General features: G+C 48.4%; 1 protein-coding gene across 2 annotated transcripts in view; it reads right to left on the bottom strand.

Moving 5' to 3' along the window:
- Window positions 1-764: 764 nt before the first annotated feature.
- The window catches only part of SPRED2 (sprouty related EVH1 domain containing 2), a 122421-nt gene continuing 103606 nt past the window's right edge, over window positions 765-19579 (bottom strand). Inside the window, exons 5-6 of one of the 2 annotated variants that reach the window (XM_056124873.1) lie at window positions 4002-4151; window positions 765-1503 (exon numbers count right to left, since the gene is read on the bottom strand). In XM_056124873.1, the coding sequence (XP_055980848.1) occupies window positions 844-1503; window positions 4002-4151 (810 nt within the window). In that variant the 3' untranslated portion in view covers window positions 765-843. The remainder of the gene's footprint in view (window positions 1504-4001; window positions 4152-19579) is intronic. The other variant, XM_056124874.1, reaches the window with a different exon arrangement.

Genomic DNA, 19579 nt, shown 5'->3' with positions numbered 1-19579 from the left:
AGGGTCACTGGGGAGGATCAGAGAATCCCGCAATTCCCTTTCTAGACCTGATCCAAAAGGACACTAGGCTGGTTAAGGAACTGTCCTGATTCTCACAAGTTAAGGCTCAATTCTCTGTAGTTTTCCAGGTGATGAGTGTGGCTTCGGTGAAGAACCAGCAGCTCTGGGAAGGGGTGGGGTGGGCAGAAAAGGACAAAGTATTCAGAGAGAAACTGTAGCTTCCAGGGGAAATCTGGCTTTGGGAAAGATGGAGTGATCCTGTTTGGAGGAGGGGTGGTGGTGGAGGGTGGTTAGGAGTTTGTGTAGTAGCTCTCCTCCTATAGGTAAGAACTGGCTGCATGCTAAAATACTTGCGGTAGGATTTCACCATTCTAACATCACATTTTCACAGGAATCAGGTGTTCCTTAGCAACAGGCAAGCAGATTACCCAAGAGAAAGAGGGTCTTCTCGCTCTTGGAAACATCCCCACTTCTAAGAACCCACCCCAAACCATCGGCTGTGACTGCAGGCGCTTTGAAGTGGAAAGCGGGTGGGGAGGGAAGACGGGAATTCAACATGTGTAGAAGACAGCTCGATTACAGATTGTTAGTTGTAAGAGTCTGTGGAAGGTTCTTTTCCTTAGAACACTGTGTGTGTGTGTGTGTGTGTGTGTGTGTGTGTGTGTGTGTGTGTGTCTGATGGGAGAGGTGGGGAGTGCAGAATCCGCCAGGCGGATTCCCCAGGCTGGGACGGCGCACCATTGGGAGGGAGGATGGAAGGGGGGGGCGGCGGGGGCGAGGGGGGAAGGGGAGTATGCAGGAGACAAGTGCCCTCGTGGCTGTGGCTGGGGAGGAAGACGGGGGTCACACGGCCGCTTTGTGCTTCCCGCCACAGCACCGGCACATGACCCCGCAGTTGTAGCAGGCGCGCAGGGGCAGGTAACAGCACATACAGGGGGCCAGGAACGACAAGGCGATAAGAGCCATCCACCGGAGGCAAAACTTCTCGTCGCTGGTGTCGCACGAGCAGGGGTCTGTATAGTCGCCCTCGGGGTCCGACATACAGTGATAGAGCATGCTGTCCGCGCACCACATACAGCTCACGCGGCGGATGCAAGTCCTCACGGCGTCGGGCGCGTCCTGACAGTGGCCCCTGCGGTTCTCCTCGTGGTTGAACATGTCCCTGCAGTACTCGCACCGCGAGCGCTCCCCGTCCTCCTTGCGGCCCCGGCTCTTGCCCCGTGGCGGCTGCGTCTTGATCACGCCGCCCCCGCGGCCCTTGGGGTCCTCGCCCAGGCCAAAGTCCGAGGAGTCCACGTAGGGGTAGTTGTAGTCGTGCTTGGGGATCTCGCCCTTGGCGAAGCGCACGTACGAGTCCGCGTCGTCCGCCGTGTCCAGGTACTTGCCGCGCACGGGCGCGTGCCGGTAATCCTCGTAGCCCGTCATCCAGAGCTTCTCCCGGGGGTTGATGCGCACGATCTCCTCATCGTCGTCGGGGAAGCTCACCTGGCGGTAGGGCCTCTGCTGCCCGAGAAAAGGGAGACATTGGTGTGGCGGCTGCAAAATCAATACATACTCCCACTCCCGCGCCCCACAATACACACACCTTCACCTTGAAAACCTTATCAAAAAAGATCACAACAGAACACCAAGGGCTGGGGGGTGGGGGGTTGGGAGAGGGGGAGAGCTTAATGATGATTTTAAGTCCACTCGCAACCTATGCCTGGGTCAGGAAGTAGTTTAATGGCCAGAGACAGTGATCTCCCCTTTTTTGCAGAAGCATGACCAGCTGCCCAGGCCTGCGTGCAGCTCCAAAGATTCCAGCCTGCATAGCATGCTACCTCCTCCACCTCCCTTCATTCACCTCCCGCCTCCACAGGTGAGGTGAGGCAAGGCGAGGGTTCTGCTGCTCTCTGGAGGCTTAGTTTCCCCGCAGTTTGGAAGAAACTGAGAACAGTTCCCCACCTTCCCGGCAGAGGAGAGCTGGAGGATGTGCATGTGAAGGGAGGCACCTTAGTGTCTATCATGTTAATAAAGGTAAAGCATGTTCATTCTCTGCACATATCACACACAGAGGACCTGTGTAAAACACGCTCTCACCGAGGGGGGGTTCATACTCAGAAAAGAAAAAGGGGGTTTTAGGGACTATAAGGCTCACAAGGAAGGATCAGTGGCTGGGAGATGAGTGTCTCTGAGCTGGAAAGGGAAGGTGTGCAGGTGTGGAGGTGGGCAGGCTGGATTTGAATCCTGCCAGTCAGGGTCTCATGTGTGGTGGGTAGAGTTGCCATCAGCCCAGGCAGGAGGTGCCCAGAGCCTTTCCCCAGACCCCCTTCTCCTAGCCCTCTTACTCAGCCTGCAAGATTCTTTAGGGGGAAAGAATTGCTTCTGCAGGTGGTTCTGCTCTGGTGAGTAGGCACCTTGGTCCTGAGTGGCAGGCACTAAAGAAATGTCTGTTGGTTTGATAGAGATGCCGTGAGCAGCCTTGACAGGACATCTCAGTTGCTAGGGCCAGAAGGCCTTCTAAAGGGCGCGCAGCTTGGCTGAGTGAACTCTCAAGTAAAATTCAGACTACGGGATTTACCAGTAGCTGCTCAGTGAGGATGGAGAGAAAGAATGGAGACAGCAGCCTGGGCTCTGAGGTGTTTGCTATCTGTGGTCATCCTCCTCCTCCTCCTTCCTCCTCATGTTACAGACGTTATCACTCAGTCATGAGACTTCCCCTCACTTCCCACCAGGCCAGAAGCTCCCACGGGGGTGAGAGGGGGCAGGGACCATGTCTGACACACTTTGACCTAATTTATCAGACTCTCGACATCAGAGGTTCTTGAACATGGGAAAATCACAATCCTATGGGATTAAAAAAATGTCTGAGGACTTGACACAGGCTGTGCTACTTTTTTAATTTAGCAAATTATGGAGAGTAAAAAAGGCATACCCCATCTAGTATTAACCATAATGTAATTTTATTTTATTATATATATATTTTGTGTGTGTGTGTGGGGGGGTACTGGGCCACACCCAGTAGTGCCTCAAGGCTTACTCCTAGCTCCGTACTTAGGGAGCACTCCTGGAAACGCTTTGGAGACCATATGGTGTACCAAGGATTGAATCTGGGTGGACCATATGCAAACCAAGCACCCTGCTACCTGTACTATCTCTCTGGCCTCCATAAAGTAATTTTCAAAATGAACATTTTAATGTCCAAACACTAGGAGGCATCCATAAAAATTACTTTTAAACAGTCATGGAAAGCTTTATGCTGAAGTTAAATAAAACTGTGGGCTGGAGTACTTAGTGTGATGCCTGGCACACGTGTTCCCCCAAGACTACCAGGAGTGACCCCCAGACATGGAACCAGAAGTAGTCTCTAAGCACCACCAGGTGTGGCCCTGTAACCAAAAGCCAAACTGCTGTGCCCCCTTTTTATTTAGAGCAGCTTGGTGGTCACGTCCTTTCCCCAGGGGCACCCGTCTGTGTCCCCTATGTTGGGAGCCAGCTTGACAGGGCATCTCAATTGCCCAGGCAGGAAGGCTCTGCATACCTGCTCAGCAATTTCTGGGAGTTACGGAATCAGACGGCCCCTCTGTCTCCTGGAGCAAGCCCAGGCTGGCGGTCCAGGATGCCCTGCTGGAGCCAGTATGAGGATCCCTCGGTCCCCAGCCTGGCGGGGTGTGCCTGTCCAACGCCCCCAGGAAGAGGCCATATAAGGGCCTGAGAGAGGCCTGAGGTCAAGTCTCTTTCTGCCAAGAACCCCATCCCTCACCTCCGCCTTCTCTTCTACACCGAGCGTCAAAGGCCTGCTTTGTGAGGTGGTGCTGTCATGAGGATTAAGTAAAATGACTAGATTGATTTGACAAAGGAAGGGACCTGATGAAGGGTGAGGTGCCCACCCCTTGAGTAGGGGGTGCAGGTATGCCAGAGGAGCGCTGTCGGGGCATCTGGCTTGGCAGGAGGGCAAGGAGGCTGGGCCAGAGCTGGAACCATCTGCTGACGAGACCTCAGAGGAGCGGGGTGTGGCTCACCTGTTCGAGGTGATAGTGGTCCGTGGGGTACGGGTCATGGAGGTGACCCATGGTATAAATTCTCCGGTGCTCACAGGATGTGGGAGAAGAGATTGTCCGAGTTGGTTGTTCCCTCTTCTGAGAAGAATTTGAAGAACTGTCTGTAGCTGTCTGTGTGGAGGGAGGCAACCATAAAGAGTCGATGAAACATAAGTTTACAAAACCTCACACCAGACCCTTGCAGGCCTTCTACCCTCACTTGTGGCCTATTGCCGGACTTCCCCAAATCTGTAGTTTATCCTGGCACTGAAGGACAGGCAGAGGAGTCCTGCCACCAGACCTGGGAAAGCTGGCTTTGTTTTCTAAAATGTTGGAGTAGCGGCCAGGCTTGGTGGGAGAGCCCCTACAACCAGGCCTCCCGTGTTCCGCATCTCGGTCTGCTCAGGACTCTGTGGCCCCAGGGGAAGGGCAAGCAGGGGTGGAGGGGTGATATAGATAAAAACAAGCAAAAATTAAACTCAATGCTTGTACATGGGGGGTCGATTCCTGTTTCAGAGAGAGGAAAACCATTAGTGTATCAGGGGTACCAATTTTCCAGGTGGAAATATTGTATGTCTGAAAGCACAGTCAAAGAGGAGAAATGGGAGACCCTTTACTGTGCCCATCCTGACATGCATGGGAAGTGGGCATCCCATACTCCAGCACTCCAGACTGGCCCTGCCTACGGGGGGCCGCTGGGTGGACCACAGGGTCACAGGAACAGTGGGAGCACTTGCTCTGCTGTGCACAGGAGAGAAGGAACAGGTTCTGCACACAGTCTCTTGCACCCCCCAACCCCCTGCCCCCGGGTGAGCGCCAGGAGTGCTGCAAGAGGGCAGAACTGGGGACTGGTGGTGAAGTGCCCCCCCCCCCCCCAGGGGATGAACCCTGGGCTGTGGCCTGACTCACCTCAGCACCAGTTTTCCCCAGAAACCCAAAGCGGACCGTTCCTATTTGGCAGGCAGGCGAGGCACTAGGTGCTAAGAGTGCTACTGCCATTGACTGTGATGGAGAGTTGCGTATTCCCAGACCTCCCAAATAACAAACAAACTCATACCAAACAGAAATATTTTACTGTTAGACCCTGGAAAAACCCCATTACAAAGACTCCCCCACCTTTCCATGTCTCTTTGTTGGGGGGTACCACCTCCCTCTTTTAACACGGGGCCGGCAACTGCAGAACCATTTTGCCAACACCCTCTCACTGTCTACTACTGCGAGTTTGTGCCAGGCCCTGGCTGCGTGTGAGCAGGATGTAGGTGACCCGCTGCCACAGTCACACACAGAGACGAGGGAGCCCGCTGCACGCACACACACTGTGCTGAGCCGGGCCCCGGGTCTCAGTTCTCCCCCAAGCATTCTGGGGCCTGCTCTGAGGTGAACCACGTCCAACTTACCCAGGTAAACTGTGTGCTCAAGTGCTATCAAACCCAGGGTGCGATAAGGGCGCCTGGCATGCATTGCAAGGGTTCTACAGCTCTCAATAAATACCTTCGGGATGAGAGCAGTGTGATTCAAATCTCAAGGGTTAAATGCTTATCCGACACCCAGATGACAATCACCCTGGAGGTTCCAGCTCCACACGTACTGAACTCGGGAAACACGCTTGAGGCTTAGCGCTCAGAAGCCCCGTCCAGATATCAAGGTCATCTGCGCGTTAGTCATCTGTTCTCCCCAATCCACCCTATTTTCTGTGGCCCAGGCCTCGGGGAGCAGTGTGTAAAGTCTTCCTGAGAAAAGCGTCACGCCCAGTGAGTGCCAGTATTCATTAACCCATCGATCAGAAATGCCACCTGTGTGGTCCTCCCCAATCTCATCAGCCTTGTCCCACAGTGCAGGGGAAAAGGGCATCGCCTCTTGGATCCCACACACGTGCCAGAACAAGGCCTGGGAAGGCCTTGCAGTGCCTCTTATCAGCTCATGACAAATCTGTACAAAGGAGCAGAAGCACAGGAAGCTGAGGCATGCCCCAGGCTCACCACCTCCCGTGGGTAGAGCTGAGGACACAGCCCGGCCCAGCCCATGGTCTTCCACACCCCTACGACTCTGCGTCTGCCTGAACCTGGGAAGGAGAGCGTGCAAGAGCATGTTAGAAGCCCTGGCTTATTTAGGTTTAGAGGATCAGGCAATGTTATTTATTGGAGGGAGGCTGGGGGTTTGGGCATGTACTCCAGCTTGTTGAGCTATTTCCCTGGCCTCCAGAAAACCTTGCAGAGGTCTAAGTGTGACCTATAAAAGGAATGTGCTGTCAGGACATAGACAAGAAAATTGTAAGGAAAAAAAAATCTCCCTTTACCCCTATGCAGGTCTGAACTGGTTGTTCCACAAATCTGTCTCTGGTTTAAGCCGAGGCCATAGGAAAGTGAAGTAGGTTGTGCATGTGTGTGTGTGTGTGTGCACGCACATGCACGCGCGCACACACACACACACACACACACACCACACAAACAGGCCAAGATCCCTGGACAAGCATTATTAGTCCCTGCTGATAACAGCAACAGCCTGCCAGTCAGATATGGCTGCTGACCTGTAGAATAACATTGCCACAGGGAGCTCAGGTTTATCTGGTTACACCCATCACAGTGCTCCCAAGTCACTCCCATTCTTCTGTTTATCTGTAAACTCTTCTCTGTACTCTCCTCCCCAGCCAGTTAATCACCTTTTCTCCCTAATCAGATTCTGTTAGCTTGTAAGATCAGATCCTTCTAAGGACACTGAACTTGTAAGTTATGTCCTCTGCATAGTTTACCTTAAAGCAATGTCCTTTTTGTATGGACACAGGAGGACAGTTAATATTATGCTTTGCAACTTGGGAGTTGATTCACTCCGAATAATATTTACTCCTGGGCATCTGCTTTCTTGACTCAGCTGCCCTTTGTTCCCAGCACCCCAAAAGCAGGGTCCCGATGAGGGACTGAATGGACCCAGGGCAAGCTATGCGCTACCCCGGCATCGAAATGAGCCAGGCTGAAGCACCACGATACTCAACTATAAGTTGAGGGCATGATCATGGACAAATGTTGTCATGATCCAAAAGTAAGTAACGACGAGACTAGGACCCTGCTGGGCTAGGAAGACTAACTTGGCCTGAGGACTGTAATATATATATATATCAGAATATATAGTGAGATGTCCTCAGGAAGAACCAACTGTAAGTTTATCTCTTACTGTGCTCATACAGAATGATATTGCTAGAAATATTAGAAGTAGACTTACTACAACTATTTAGATTACTAGCTGAGGAAAGAATACACCCTTGTTGGGATCCCACCCTTGAGCAGATCTCCTAGTAATCTGGAATAAATCTCTTTATATATATATATATATATATTTTTTTTTTATTAGTGAAACACCATGAGGTACAGTTGTAGATTTACAAATTTTTGTGCTTGGATCTCGGTCATACCACGATCAAATACCCATCCCTCCACCAGTGCCCATTTCCCACCACCAGGATAATATCCCTCCCCCCCCATCCTCCCATCCCCCCATCCCCCCCTGCCACTGTGGCAGGGCATTCCCTTTTGTTTTCTCTCTCCTCCTGGGTGTTGTGATCAGTCAAAGAGGCATTGAGTGGCGAACATGTTCAGTCCAGTCTACTTTCAACCTGCATCTCCCCTCCTGGGAGGATCCTCCAAACACCCTCCACTTGGTGTTCCCCTTTCTATCTGAATTGTCCTTTCCCCTAGAATACCCAGCTGGCCTCTAAGTTATGGAGTAATTCTCCTGGTGTTGCTCTCAGCTGGAATAAATCTCTTTAGATGAGATTTAATCCTTGAGTTAATCTCCTCAAGGAGTGGTCTTACCTCTCTTTGCTGATTTGTTAATGTTCAACCCACTTTTGTGTCACCACCCTACGTGATTGCTATATAAACTAAGACTGTAAGAGCGAAGGGGGCTTGGGCTCAAGAGAGCAGAGACTGAGGCTCAGGCTGAGGCTCGGGCAGAGGCTCAAACTGAGGCACGGGCTCAGGCTCGGGAGCTTGGGCTCCGGAGGGCAGAATCAGAGGTAAGAGTGAAGATTGGAATAAACTACAATTGATACCAATCAGCCTGGCCCTCGTTCACTGCTTCGCCTGCCCATCACCATCGACCTCCCTGGAGTGGGGAGAAACGGCTCGAGACTGCCGAACGTGGGTGGCGGGAGAGATAGAGTGTGGCAGGATCTTCTGAAAACACACACTGACCCACCTTGCTCTTTGGTGGGTGTCACTGAACTGTTGGGGATTGAGAAAAAACAGCAGAGACTCCTGTGGCCAGTCAGTACTGAGGGACCTCAGACTCCTAGAGGGGTGGCTTCACCGTCACTGGCTTCCCCAGAAAGCAGTCAGAGCAGTCTTTCACACCACCTGCCCTGCCTTTGAAGACAGACCTGCCCATGTGACAAAGCTATCTGTTGATAAGACTGCAACGGGGGCTGGAGGAACACTGCTGGGGCCTAGGGAGCCTGCCTTGCATGGAAACAGTCATGAGTCCAACTCCCTGGTGCCTCAGATGCCTCCTAGCCTGAGCCTGGCAGATCTGTTATCTGCAGCGCCCCCAATTTCCAGAAGGGAAATGTGACCTCTAGCGAGCATGTGAGTGAGCATCAATGACTCCAGCAAGTGTCACAAACTAATGTGCAACCCTCTAGTGAGCATCACATCCAGGTGTGTGTGACACCTCTGGTTATCACAACACCATTAACAACAATAAAGGGAGGGAATAAGAAACAATGAAGAACAAAATCACCTGGCGGGGGTGGGGGAGTCTGCAACCCAATGCAAGGCACTGGACAAAATCACAATGGGGTACGTGTACCGCATTGAGAGCACACCTGTATTCTCTCTCCACTCAGGCAGATTGAATTCAGATGAAATGGTGAGATTTTAGTCAAGTTAAAGCCCACTTTTATACATATGTAAAATGGAGATAAATCTTCTAAAGGGTTACTAGAAAATGACACAGATCTGAGAGGGAGAGGGAGAGGGATAAAGAGAAGGAGACGGAGAGGGAGAGAGAGGAGAGGGACGGAGAGGGAGAGAGTTTAAAGTTGTTTGCCTTGATTGTGGCTGACCCTGGTTGGATTCCTGGCACCGATATGGTACCTGGAACATCGCCAGGACTGAGTCCTAAGCACACAGCTAGGAATAAGCCCTGGGTGTGGCCCCAAAACAAACAAAACATGAGATTAGGTATTTTCATCTTCTTAACTGCTACTGGTGATAGAAGCTACTGATTCAGTTACACCGACCCTAAATCCAATAGTTTATTCAGTGATTTTCTGGATTCTTCTAGGTAAATCATATAACCCAGAAAAGAGAGTGTAGATAGATTCCTTTTCATTTTGTCTTGTTCATTTTTGTCTTTTTTTCTTATTATTTTATCTTAGTCAGAACTTACATCTTGATAGGAAAAACGAGGTGAAAAGGGCCTGCTTGGCATGAGTACACTTTTAATAATGGGTCAACATCCACTGTTCTCTATTAAATATGATTTTTCTAAGATGACTGGAATGATTATAAAGTGAAGTCTCAAGAGTTTACTTCTATTCTAGATAAGTAAAGTTTTTCATCAAAAGAACCTGAATGCCACCAGATGTTTCTTTCTGCATCTAATGAGGTTATTAATGGAAATCATTCACCTTTCTTATCTGATATTAATGTATGAAACAGGCACTTAGCTTTCAAAATGTGCCATCTTTGCATCAGGATATCCCTGACTAGTGTTTCACTCAGTTTGTTTTTAGAGATATCTGATGTGGTAAAGTATCAAAAATATTTTGATAATTTACCTAGGAACTTTACACTTATATTGGCACAAGAATGTTTTTTTTTTCCTTTCTTCTTTTCACTTGACACTTACTTGGCCTAGTAATGTATCAAAATTATTCTACACTGAAAGCTAAGCTCTGCAGCTTTGCATCTTCTTCTGTATCCTTACTTTTTGGAGATGCTACAGGTTCTGTTCCAGAACAAAGCAATAAAGGGGCCACATGAATTCTTTGATTTCAAAGAGCATGTAAAGGTTATGGTGACACTGTAGCTCAGTGTGTCACAGCACTGACTTAGAAAAACAATGTATGGTCCACAGATAATACAGGAATTAAAGTGCCTGTCTTATACACATGGCCAACACTGGTTCACTCCCTGGCCCTGCATATGGTCCGCCAATTATTGTCAGGAGTGACCCCCAGAGCACAGAATCAGGGGTAATCCTTGAGTACCACTGGATGTGGCCCCAAAACCAAAACAAAAAATAATTTAAAAACTCAATATATATACCTTTGGTAAAAATACATTATTGACTTAAACAAAAAGATGCCATCATGAGAGCCTACAGAGAATTTTAATACTTTTTGATGGTGTAAAAAAACACAGCATCTGTGAAGTGAAACAAGCCTGTATTTTGGAACAATATAACAAATGAATTACATTTTATCTTCACCTGTTTCTTCCCTTTATTAGGAGTAAGACCCTTGGGTCCCACTGCATTTTTAATTTTTCCCATGGCTACTATTCAATTTTTAAAAAGCCACATATTCTCCCCCTCCCCCCCCGGGGGCTTTTTGGGTCACACCTGGCGATGCACATGGGTTACTCCTGGCTCATACACTCAGGAATTACTTCTGACAGTGCTCGGGGGACCATATGGGATGCTGGGAGTCAAACCAGGGTCGGCCGTGTGCAAGGCAAACACCCTACCAGCTGTGCTATCACACTCCAGCCCCCAAAGTCACATATTCTTAAGCATAACAAGTTCTGGGTGACTGTTTCAAAAGTCTTCTAACTGTCAGTAAACTGAGTTAATACTTTGATAAAGAACTCAAAGAACAGGAGACGAGAAGAGAAGGAAGGTGGGAGCAAGAGTTAGAGGCTACTAGGCTGAAGGGATGCAGCGGGCACTGCCAGCCAGAAACACTGCCTGACCAAACTGTACCGTTAGTAGAAACACCCATCTCTTCCTGAAGGCACAGACACAGAAGGTGGCAGGGCCAGCAACTTTGCTGAGAAGAGGCATCAGTGATAGGTGCACAAGTGGAAACAAGACCTAGAAATATGATGCTCAGCCAAAACACTTCTTCAGGCAAAGCAAGTTTCCAATGGCTGGTACTCAAAAGACCCAAGATGTGTTCATCACAAGGCCAAAACAACAAAGGCCATCCCGTTGATCACTGATCTGCTCGAGCGGGCCCAGTAACGTCTCCATTGGAGACTTTGTTGTTACTGTGTTTGGCATATCGAATACGTCACAGGGAGCTTGCCAGGCTCTGCCGTGCGGGCGAGATACTCTCGGTAGCTTGCCGGGCTCTCCGAGAGGGGCGGAGGAATCGAACTCTGGTTGGCCATGTTGGCTGCGTGCAAGGCAAATGCCCTGCCGCTGTGCTATTGCTCCAGCCCTGCTATTATTTCCTATGCTTCCCAGAATTTAATAAGAAATAGGAGATGGTTTTAAAACCATGTTTTTTTTTGCTTTTTGGGTCACACCCGGTGACACACAGGGGTTACTCCTGGCACTCCTGGGGTCCTCAGGGGACCATATGGGATGCTGGGAATCAAACCCAGGCCAGCCACATGCAAGGCAAATGTCCTACCTGCTGTGCTATCTCTCCAGCCCCTCTGACTGGGATGTTTGATAGACTGATCACTGTCACAGTCACTGTCCTCCCGTTGTTCATCAATTTGCTCTAGTGGGTCCAGTAACATCGTGAGACTTGTTACTGTGTTTGGCATATCGAATACGTCATGAATAGCTTGCCAGGCTTTGCCGTGCAGGCTCGATACTCTCAGTAGCTTGCTAGGCTCTCCGACAGGGGCGAAGGAATCGAACTCAGGGTCGGCTATGTCGGCCGCATGCAAGGCAAACGCCCTACCTGCTGTGCTATCGCTGCAGCCCAATAGACTGATAACCAATCAAAATTCTAAATGCAAAAGGCCCTGGCTGTTTACCTAAGGTCAGACTACCTGGTTTGAATGAGACTTGGTAGGGCTGGAGAAAGAGCTTGGATGCCAGACACTGCCATTCAATGGTGACTGCTCCTTCCTGTATGAGCTTATCTTGGAAAAGATGATTTCTGCTTCCTAGAAACCTGGCTACTCTTTCTTCACTTCTGCTTAGCTGGGGGCTCTTAAAGCAGCAGCACATGCCACAGTTCGCATGCCCTAGGTCTGGAAAGCCAACCAACCTTTCTGACCACGGGGGCTCCAGGAGGAGGCGGTTGCTTAGGTGACCCATCCTGGGCTGGGCTCCTGGCTGCTGTTCAGTGTATTCAGGGTAGGCCAGACCATTAGGCATTTCAAAGTGAAACAAGTGTTTTCAAGGACTCTATGTGTCCCTTCAACTCCCCTGGGGTTTCCTGCTAAATCTTTGTTTTTCCAAAAAGGGACAGGGGTGGGGGTGGTGTGGCAGAACAAAGGAGCAGCAGCTGGCAAACAGGGCTTGAGGGACAGGAAAGGTGTTCCCAGGCTGTTTTCTCAAGGACACTTGGACTATTGAGGGGCACCTGGTTTATGGCTTTCTGGAACAGGGCACTCCTACTGAGCACACCCCCGAGACAACTGAAAGAAAACCAGCAATTCTCTTCTCCCCCTTGGGATCGAAGACAAATGGGACAAACCCCAGCTCAAGAGGGAGAGCAAACAAGCAGAGGGGTTCCGTGCGTGTGTCCCCAGAATGACAAGAGCCGAGGTGTAAATGGAAGAAAATGCACAGTGCAAGGAGCCAAGCCTCATCTGAGCAACCAGTTCGGGAGGTAAATAGGCCTTTGTGTTTGGATAAGGCAGAGTCTCGTCCAGTTACGGGACTGCTTCAGGAGCCAGATCCTGCAGGCGTTAAAAAAAAATTAAAAAAAAAAAAAGGCGTTATAGAGCAACACTGAGCAAGAACAGCACTAAGAATGGGATCACCTTGACCCCTAGGCAAGGACGTATGTCTTCCCTGGGTTTCTTCCTTGCGTACAATGAGGCTGCACTGGTTGATAGCCAGGGTTTAACAGAGCTCTAACAATTCTAGAGGCCATCCTCCTAAGAACATTACAGGGCCAAGGGGTTGGAAAAAGACTGTTACTTAGCTAAGATCCACAGATTTCAGATGGATTAAGTGGGATTTATGCCTTACTTTATAAGATGTTCTTTTGAGTATTTGTTTTGGGGCCACACTCAGCAGTGCTGAGTGGAACTATACTTGGTGCTAGACTTTGAACTAGGGTCATGCCTGCAGCCGCATGCTGGTTGAATGACTTAAGCCACTGTCATCTCCCTAGCTCTCTTTGGAATTTTCTTTTGGTTTGATTTTGGGCCATCCCTGGTGCTGCTCAGGTCTTACTCTTGGCTCTGCGCTCAGGGATCACTTCTGGCAGGGGAGCAGGGGACCAGATGTGGTGTTGGGGATTGAACCTGGATTGACTGCAGGCAAGGTAAGTGCCCTAGCTGCTGTACTATTGCTCCGACTCTCCTGAATTTTTAAAGTTGGCTAAGCAGCACGTGTGCAAGCAGACACAACTAGGGGTGTGCAAACTCTGTGAGCCCTGGGGCTTAGTGTGCGATACAGGTTACTACGACATCACAACACAAGAAAGGAGAAGGGGGAGGGAAGAAATAAAAGAGAAAATTATTTTTTAAGGTAGCTAATTATAACCACAATTCTCTTTTTGAAAATTGCAGTCCATCACCAGAATAAATTCAACAGCTGATGGAACTAAAGTAATATTCATTGTTGTTCCTATTGCTGGAACTTCTTTTGTTAAGTATGTATCAGACATTAAATATAAATAGCTACTATTTCCCTCTACCTCAGGCCAGGAGACTGGCCCATTCACCTGAAGCTCTGGGCAACTTAGGTTTCTCAGAAGACAGTCAACAGGATGAAAGCCTCAGAGGCTTCTAGCACTGGTGGCGGAGTTGAGCTGTTTCTGTTCTGTTTGGGGGTCACACCCGGCAGGGCTCAGGGACCATAGAGGGGTCTGGGACTGAATCCATGTCAGCCACATGCACTGCTTTTTTTTTAAATTTAATTTTTATAAAGTAGTTCACAATATTTGATTACACTTAATATTCGAACACCAACCCCACCACCTTACACCTTTCCACCACCATAGATAGCACTGTTGTTTTTGAGTTGATGTTTCTGATTCTTCAGCAAAGCTTGTCTTTCTCTTCCGTGAGCTAAAAGAGATATGACCAATGCTTATTCCTTGGGCAAACAGGATATTGTCACTTACTTTGCCAATAGGTCTTTCAGAACAGTTTAGCAATGGCTCCTCTGTCCTAAGGGCCCATATTGGTTCCAGGTTTTCTCTTTCAAAGAGGCAACAAAGAGGCAAAGCAGAACAGGAAATTGGCTATAGACCTGGTTCTTTATGGCCGCAGCTAGCTGACCAGGTCTAAGAGGCAGCGCACAGTGTGTGTGTGTGTGTGGGGGGGGGGGGGGGAGGAGGGGGAGGGAAGCATTGTTTTTTTCTAGGGTCTAGGAGGTAAAAATGGGGCTTCTTTAATTATGAAGAAGACAAAATTTGGAGCTAGATGAAAATCTGATCAGAAAAGATTCTGATAAACCCGTAGCTTAACTTCCCTGGGAGGGCTACAGGGTCGGTAGCAGGAGGACCGGGGTTTCAGATAACCATGACTATAAACTGTGTATAAATTAGTAAAGTGGAAATAAGTATCGCCCTATCTACAGCTTGAAAAGATGAGATGATATATGTGTAAAGGAGGAAACATACCCGTGGGAGGGCTAGCACAATGCCTTTGGGTTTCCTGCAATGTGGAGACAATTTCAAAGCTTCTTGTTTGAGGCTGGGACATCTAATTGCTTTAATTTAGCCACTGTAGGCAATGCATGTTGAATCTAAAGATCCTCCTCCTCTTGTGTAATGTGAGCTTCTGAATCATTGTCGTTTGGAAGAAAAAGCGGCCTCCATCCATCATCAGGCCTTTCCAGCCATCCCAGCAGAGCTGGGCCCCTGCAGCAGCAGTCACAGGGCACTGCTCCCCGGGGTCAAACATAGAGCATCGCTGCCTGCCCCGAGCGCTTCACTTTCTTATTAAGTCACCACAGGTCCCTTTCATGAACTAAACTTCTCAACTTTGTTGGAGGAATTTTTATTTTTAACCTAATTCATTCCCCCCCCCCCCCCCCCCCCCCCCCCCCGCCTCGCCCCCGGCACCTTCGAGATGCTCAGGGCTTATTACTCCTGGCCTCCTGGCTCTTAATCTAGGATCACTCCTGTCAGGTCTGGGGTGCTAGGAATCAAACCTGGGTCGGCCACATACATGCAAGCTCCCTACCTACTGTACTATTACTTTGGCCCTAATTTTCTTTCTTTCCTGTTTTTAAAAAACCTTTCCTGTTTTTAAAAAAACACCGAAAAATCCTCTCACCCCCATTCCTGCAACCCAATATGCTGCACCAAAAAGCCCCTCACGTGTGTGTGTGTGGTGGTGGTGGTGGGGGGTTCCTTTGCAATAAAGAATCTGATATGCTTGATATAGGAACACTTATCGAATGTATTGAATAAACATTTCCTTGAAGCTCTGCATGTTTGACAAGCTTATGTGGGGTGGCATTCTGGTGGGGACAGCGGTGGGGGGGGGGTAAGAGGGGCAGTATGTGGAACTGAGCACAGGCTGCTTCACCTCTCTGAAAAGTGCGAGCATCATTGTGGACCTCAGAGAGCAGGTGTGTGGACCAAGCACAGGAAGGTCAGATCCACCAGCTTGAAGCCAGTAAACAGAACCTCAGAGGGAGCAGTAAGTTTATCCTTAAGGCTTGGAGTCCAAATGATCAATGACCACAGCTAACTACCGGCAGCAACAAGTTTGGCAGCCAGACTTTTCCTGGGTCCAAAGCTCTGCAAACTCAAGGCCTACATGTGAAATAAAGTAATCAGCAAATGAAATATATTAACAAATTTGGTAGATCCACCTTCAGCTTTGATGTTGGGGGGTGGGGGTGGGAAATGAAGTAGGTGGAAAGGAAAAATTTGGGGTACTTGGCACTCCTCCCTTTCTATACATAAAGTCTTGATAATTACAGAATTCAATAAAACCATTTTTTTCCCATTTGGTGAAAATAAAAATAAGCACACCTGCAAATATTCAAAAGGTCATCAGGATAAAACAGATCACTGCATATTACCTTAGTCCTCGCCACTTGCTCTAGTCATGGGCAAGAAACACCTGGAGTGAATTGGGGGGAAGGAGGGGGCTAGGGATGTCATTAGGGACAACTGCTCTCAACAGCCAGAAAGTAATAAAATGCAGCCTGTAGTAAACAGGATGTCAAGGGGTCAAATGTAGGGCATGAGGAAAGACTACTTTTTCCAGAGTCTGGTCAAAACATGGCTAAACGTTGAACAGGCTGCTTTAAAAGACAGATCATTTTTGCCTAAGTGAATACAGACCATTTTCTAGAAGAAACAACGTACACTAAACAATGGCACACATATCAAATACCATCCGAGTTTTTCCAACTGGGTTCTGAAGACAATTCAAACTCCACATAAAATAATGTGAGTAACTTAGATTCTGCCAAGGTATGGCACAAAGAATCACCATAAAAATTCATTAGAGATGGATGCCTCAAGATACCTGGGTTTAATTAGAAAGTATTAATTGATTAGGACTGATTATATTCAGAAATACTTAAGTGAGAAGTATAAACCTAGATAAAAAGAAACACCACCAAAACACCAAAAAAAAAAAAAAAATCAAAACTTTAACATAGGGTAGGCCTTCACCAGGCAGCTTCAAATTGCTCTGCTGGGGACCTCTAGGTTCTGAAACTCATTCAGTGATTCCAAGCTGGTGAAATGAAGGGACCGCTGAAAGTCTTGACCACAAACTTACATTGAAAACAAACAAACAAACAAAAACAAAAAAAAAACCCTTTTTTTTTTGAGAGCAAAAGAGTTTTTTTTTCAGGGGACACAAATCTTTTTTTTCTTTTTGGGTCAGCCTGGCGATGCACAGGGGTTACTCCTGGCTCTGCACTCAGGAATTACTCCTGGCACTGCTCAGGGGACCATATGGGATGCTGGGAATGGAACCCCGGGTTGGCTGCGTACAAGGCAAACGCCCTACCCGCTGTGCTAATGCTCCAGCCCCACAAATTTATCTTTTTATCTCTCCCCTTTCCAACTTGGGTCCCTGAGAAGCCCAAGATAATACCTCTTGTATTCATTTGTTTGGAAAAAAAAAAAAACCCAAAACAGCTGAAATAAATGTAGTAATTCAGTAGGGGAAAAGGAAAAACTGGTAGCAAACTGAAAAGGCCTGAGAGAGGACACACATTGGTCTTCCCTGGTGAATAAGCTGAGTGACCGCAAGGGAGCTCTCATCCAACTCTGAGTTAATACCACTGTCTCGAAAAGAGGGAAGTCTTCCAGGTGCCAGAAGGAGGGAGGTGGGTTCTTAGAATATGAATCCCCTTAGATTCCAAGAGCTGGAAATGGAAGGAGTTGATGTGTCTTTAAGCTACGACTGCCTCCCCCGCGCATCAAACATTCCCAGCTAATTCCTGTTACCTTACCCACTCATTCTCATTGCCAGCTAAGTAAATGCTTTAGCACTGAGCCACAAGCCCTGCTCCAGTGACTGAGCTTGAGATGCTGTTATTTCTGCAGTACTCAGACTACCAGTGGGGCTTCGAGTCATGGAACGCAACCTTGGTTGTGTCTCTTGAAGCCGAGGCTGCGAGAAAGCCAGGACTGGTGTAGGGAAGGAAACTTTCTCTATTCCTCTTCTCCCTCCCCCCCCACCCCCCCACGCCCACCCCAGCCAATTTTTTTTTCTTTTTTCTTTTTTTTATTAGTGAAACACCATGAGGTACAGTTATAGGCTTACAAATTTTGTGCTTGGGTTTCAGTTATACAATGATCAAGTGCCCATCCCTCCACCAGTGCCCGTCATCCATCACCACGGGTCCCAGCATCCTCCCCCCCTCCCCCCCCCCCCCCCCCCCCGTCCCATCCTGCCTCTGTGGCAGGGTATTTCCCCTTGTTCTCTCTCTCTTCTTTTGGGTACTGTGTTTTGCAAGAGAGGCATTGAGTGGCAATCATGTTTGGTCTATAGACTACTTTTAGCATGCTTCTCCCACCCTGGGAGGGTCCTCACAACACCCTTCATTTGGTGCTCTCTTCTCTATCTGAGCTTCCTTTTCACCTAGAACGTGTCCAGCCAATTTTTTTTTCTTTTTCTTTTAATTTTTATCAGTGAAACACCATGAGGTACAGTTGTAGATTTACAAATTTTTGTGCTTGGGTTTCAATTATACAATGATCAAATACCCAGCCCTCCATGAGCCATCCAATTCTTTATTAATATCGCAACTAGCAGTCTTGTTCCTCTCCATCTCAGCTTCTCACTTTCAATGTTTGCCTTTTTTTTTTGTTTTTTGGAGGGGGGGGAGGGGGACGCAGGGATCACCCCTAATGGTGGTGATGGGACTGAGCTCTAGGCTTCTGGAAGCCGGGCTGTGCTCGAGCCCTCTGAGCCATCTCACATGCTAACTCCTTCCTGTATTTCTCGGCACTTCGCCTGATGTTTTATAGTTAAACTACTACTTCTTGATTTGCAGATTGATTTTTTTTTTTTTGTAAAGCAAGATAAGTTTTTATTGAAATTTATTTAGAAAGATGTGAGGGGAGAGAGAGGAAGTGTTTGTGTTTGACAGGGAACACAGGCTTCTCCAAGAGTGGAAGTAGGCTAGCAAAGAAACCGACAAGCGAGATACGCATCCAAGGGAGGTCCTGGCTTGAAGAGCAAGTCTTAGATATTAATTTAAGGACTGTTCATTATGGAAGATAAAGACTTAGCTAGCTTGTATGCCCCCTCTCCCTGTATCTCTCTGTGAAACAATGATTTCCCTCTCCCCCTTGGTGGAGCCAGAAGGCAGTGCTCAGCAGGACAGCTGAAGCACAGACACCACTAACCACCGGCTCCAGATCAGCCCGTTCTAGAAGTCTAGAGGTTGCTGGAGCTATGTTCTCACAAGATCGCGTTAAAATGATCCCGTCCACTAAAGAAGCCAGTAATGCTTTAAAATGAGTTTAGAGGGCTGGAGTGATAGCACAGCAGGTAGGACATTTGCCTTGCACACGGCCGACCCGGGTTTGATTCCCAGCATCTCATATGGTCCTCTGAGTACCACCAGGAGTAGTTCCTGAGTGCAGAGACAGGAGTAACCCCTGTGCATTGCCGGGTGTGACCCAAAAAGCAATAAATAAATAAATAAATAAATAAAATGAGTTTAGAGTTCCAGACTAGTAAGTAAACCTCTAGGTTTTAATGAAGCAAACCCTGTAGAACAGGAACTGGGAGATCTGTTCATTAAATGACTGTAAGATGGGCGGACTTTCCCGAGTTCTCTGCAGCCCACGTTCTCGACTGACCCTCTTCCTCCACTTGCCTCTCTCACCTCTGGCCTGCCTCAGAATCCCCAGCTGCAGGGACCTGGGAGGAAGTCAGGGAGCAAACCAGCTCAGTTTACCCAGGGAGTGAAACTGCTCCTATTTCAAGTTTACACAGGCCTCCCCCACCAGATAAGATGCAGCACATGTCTCCTCCGCAAAGGCAGAAGAACAC

This window comes from Sorex fumeus, unplaced genomic scaffold (assembly GCF_029834395.1).
Source record: "Sorex fumeus unplaced genomic scaffold, SorFum_2.1 ptg000006l, whole genome shotgun sequence".
NCBI lineage: Eukaryota > Metazoa > Chordata > Mammalia > Eulipotyphla > Soricidae > Sorex > Sorex fumeus.
This window is presented reverse-complemented; position numbering and strand designations above follow the sequence as displayed.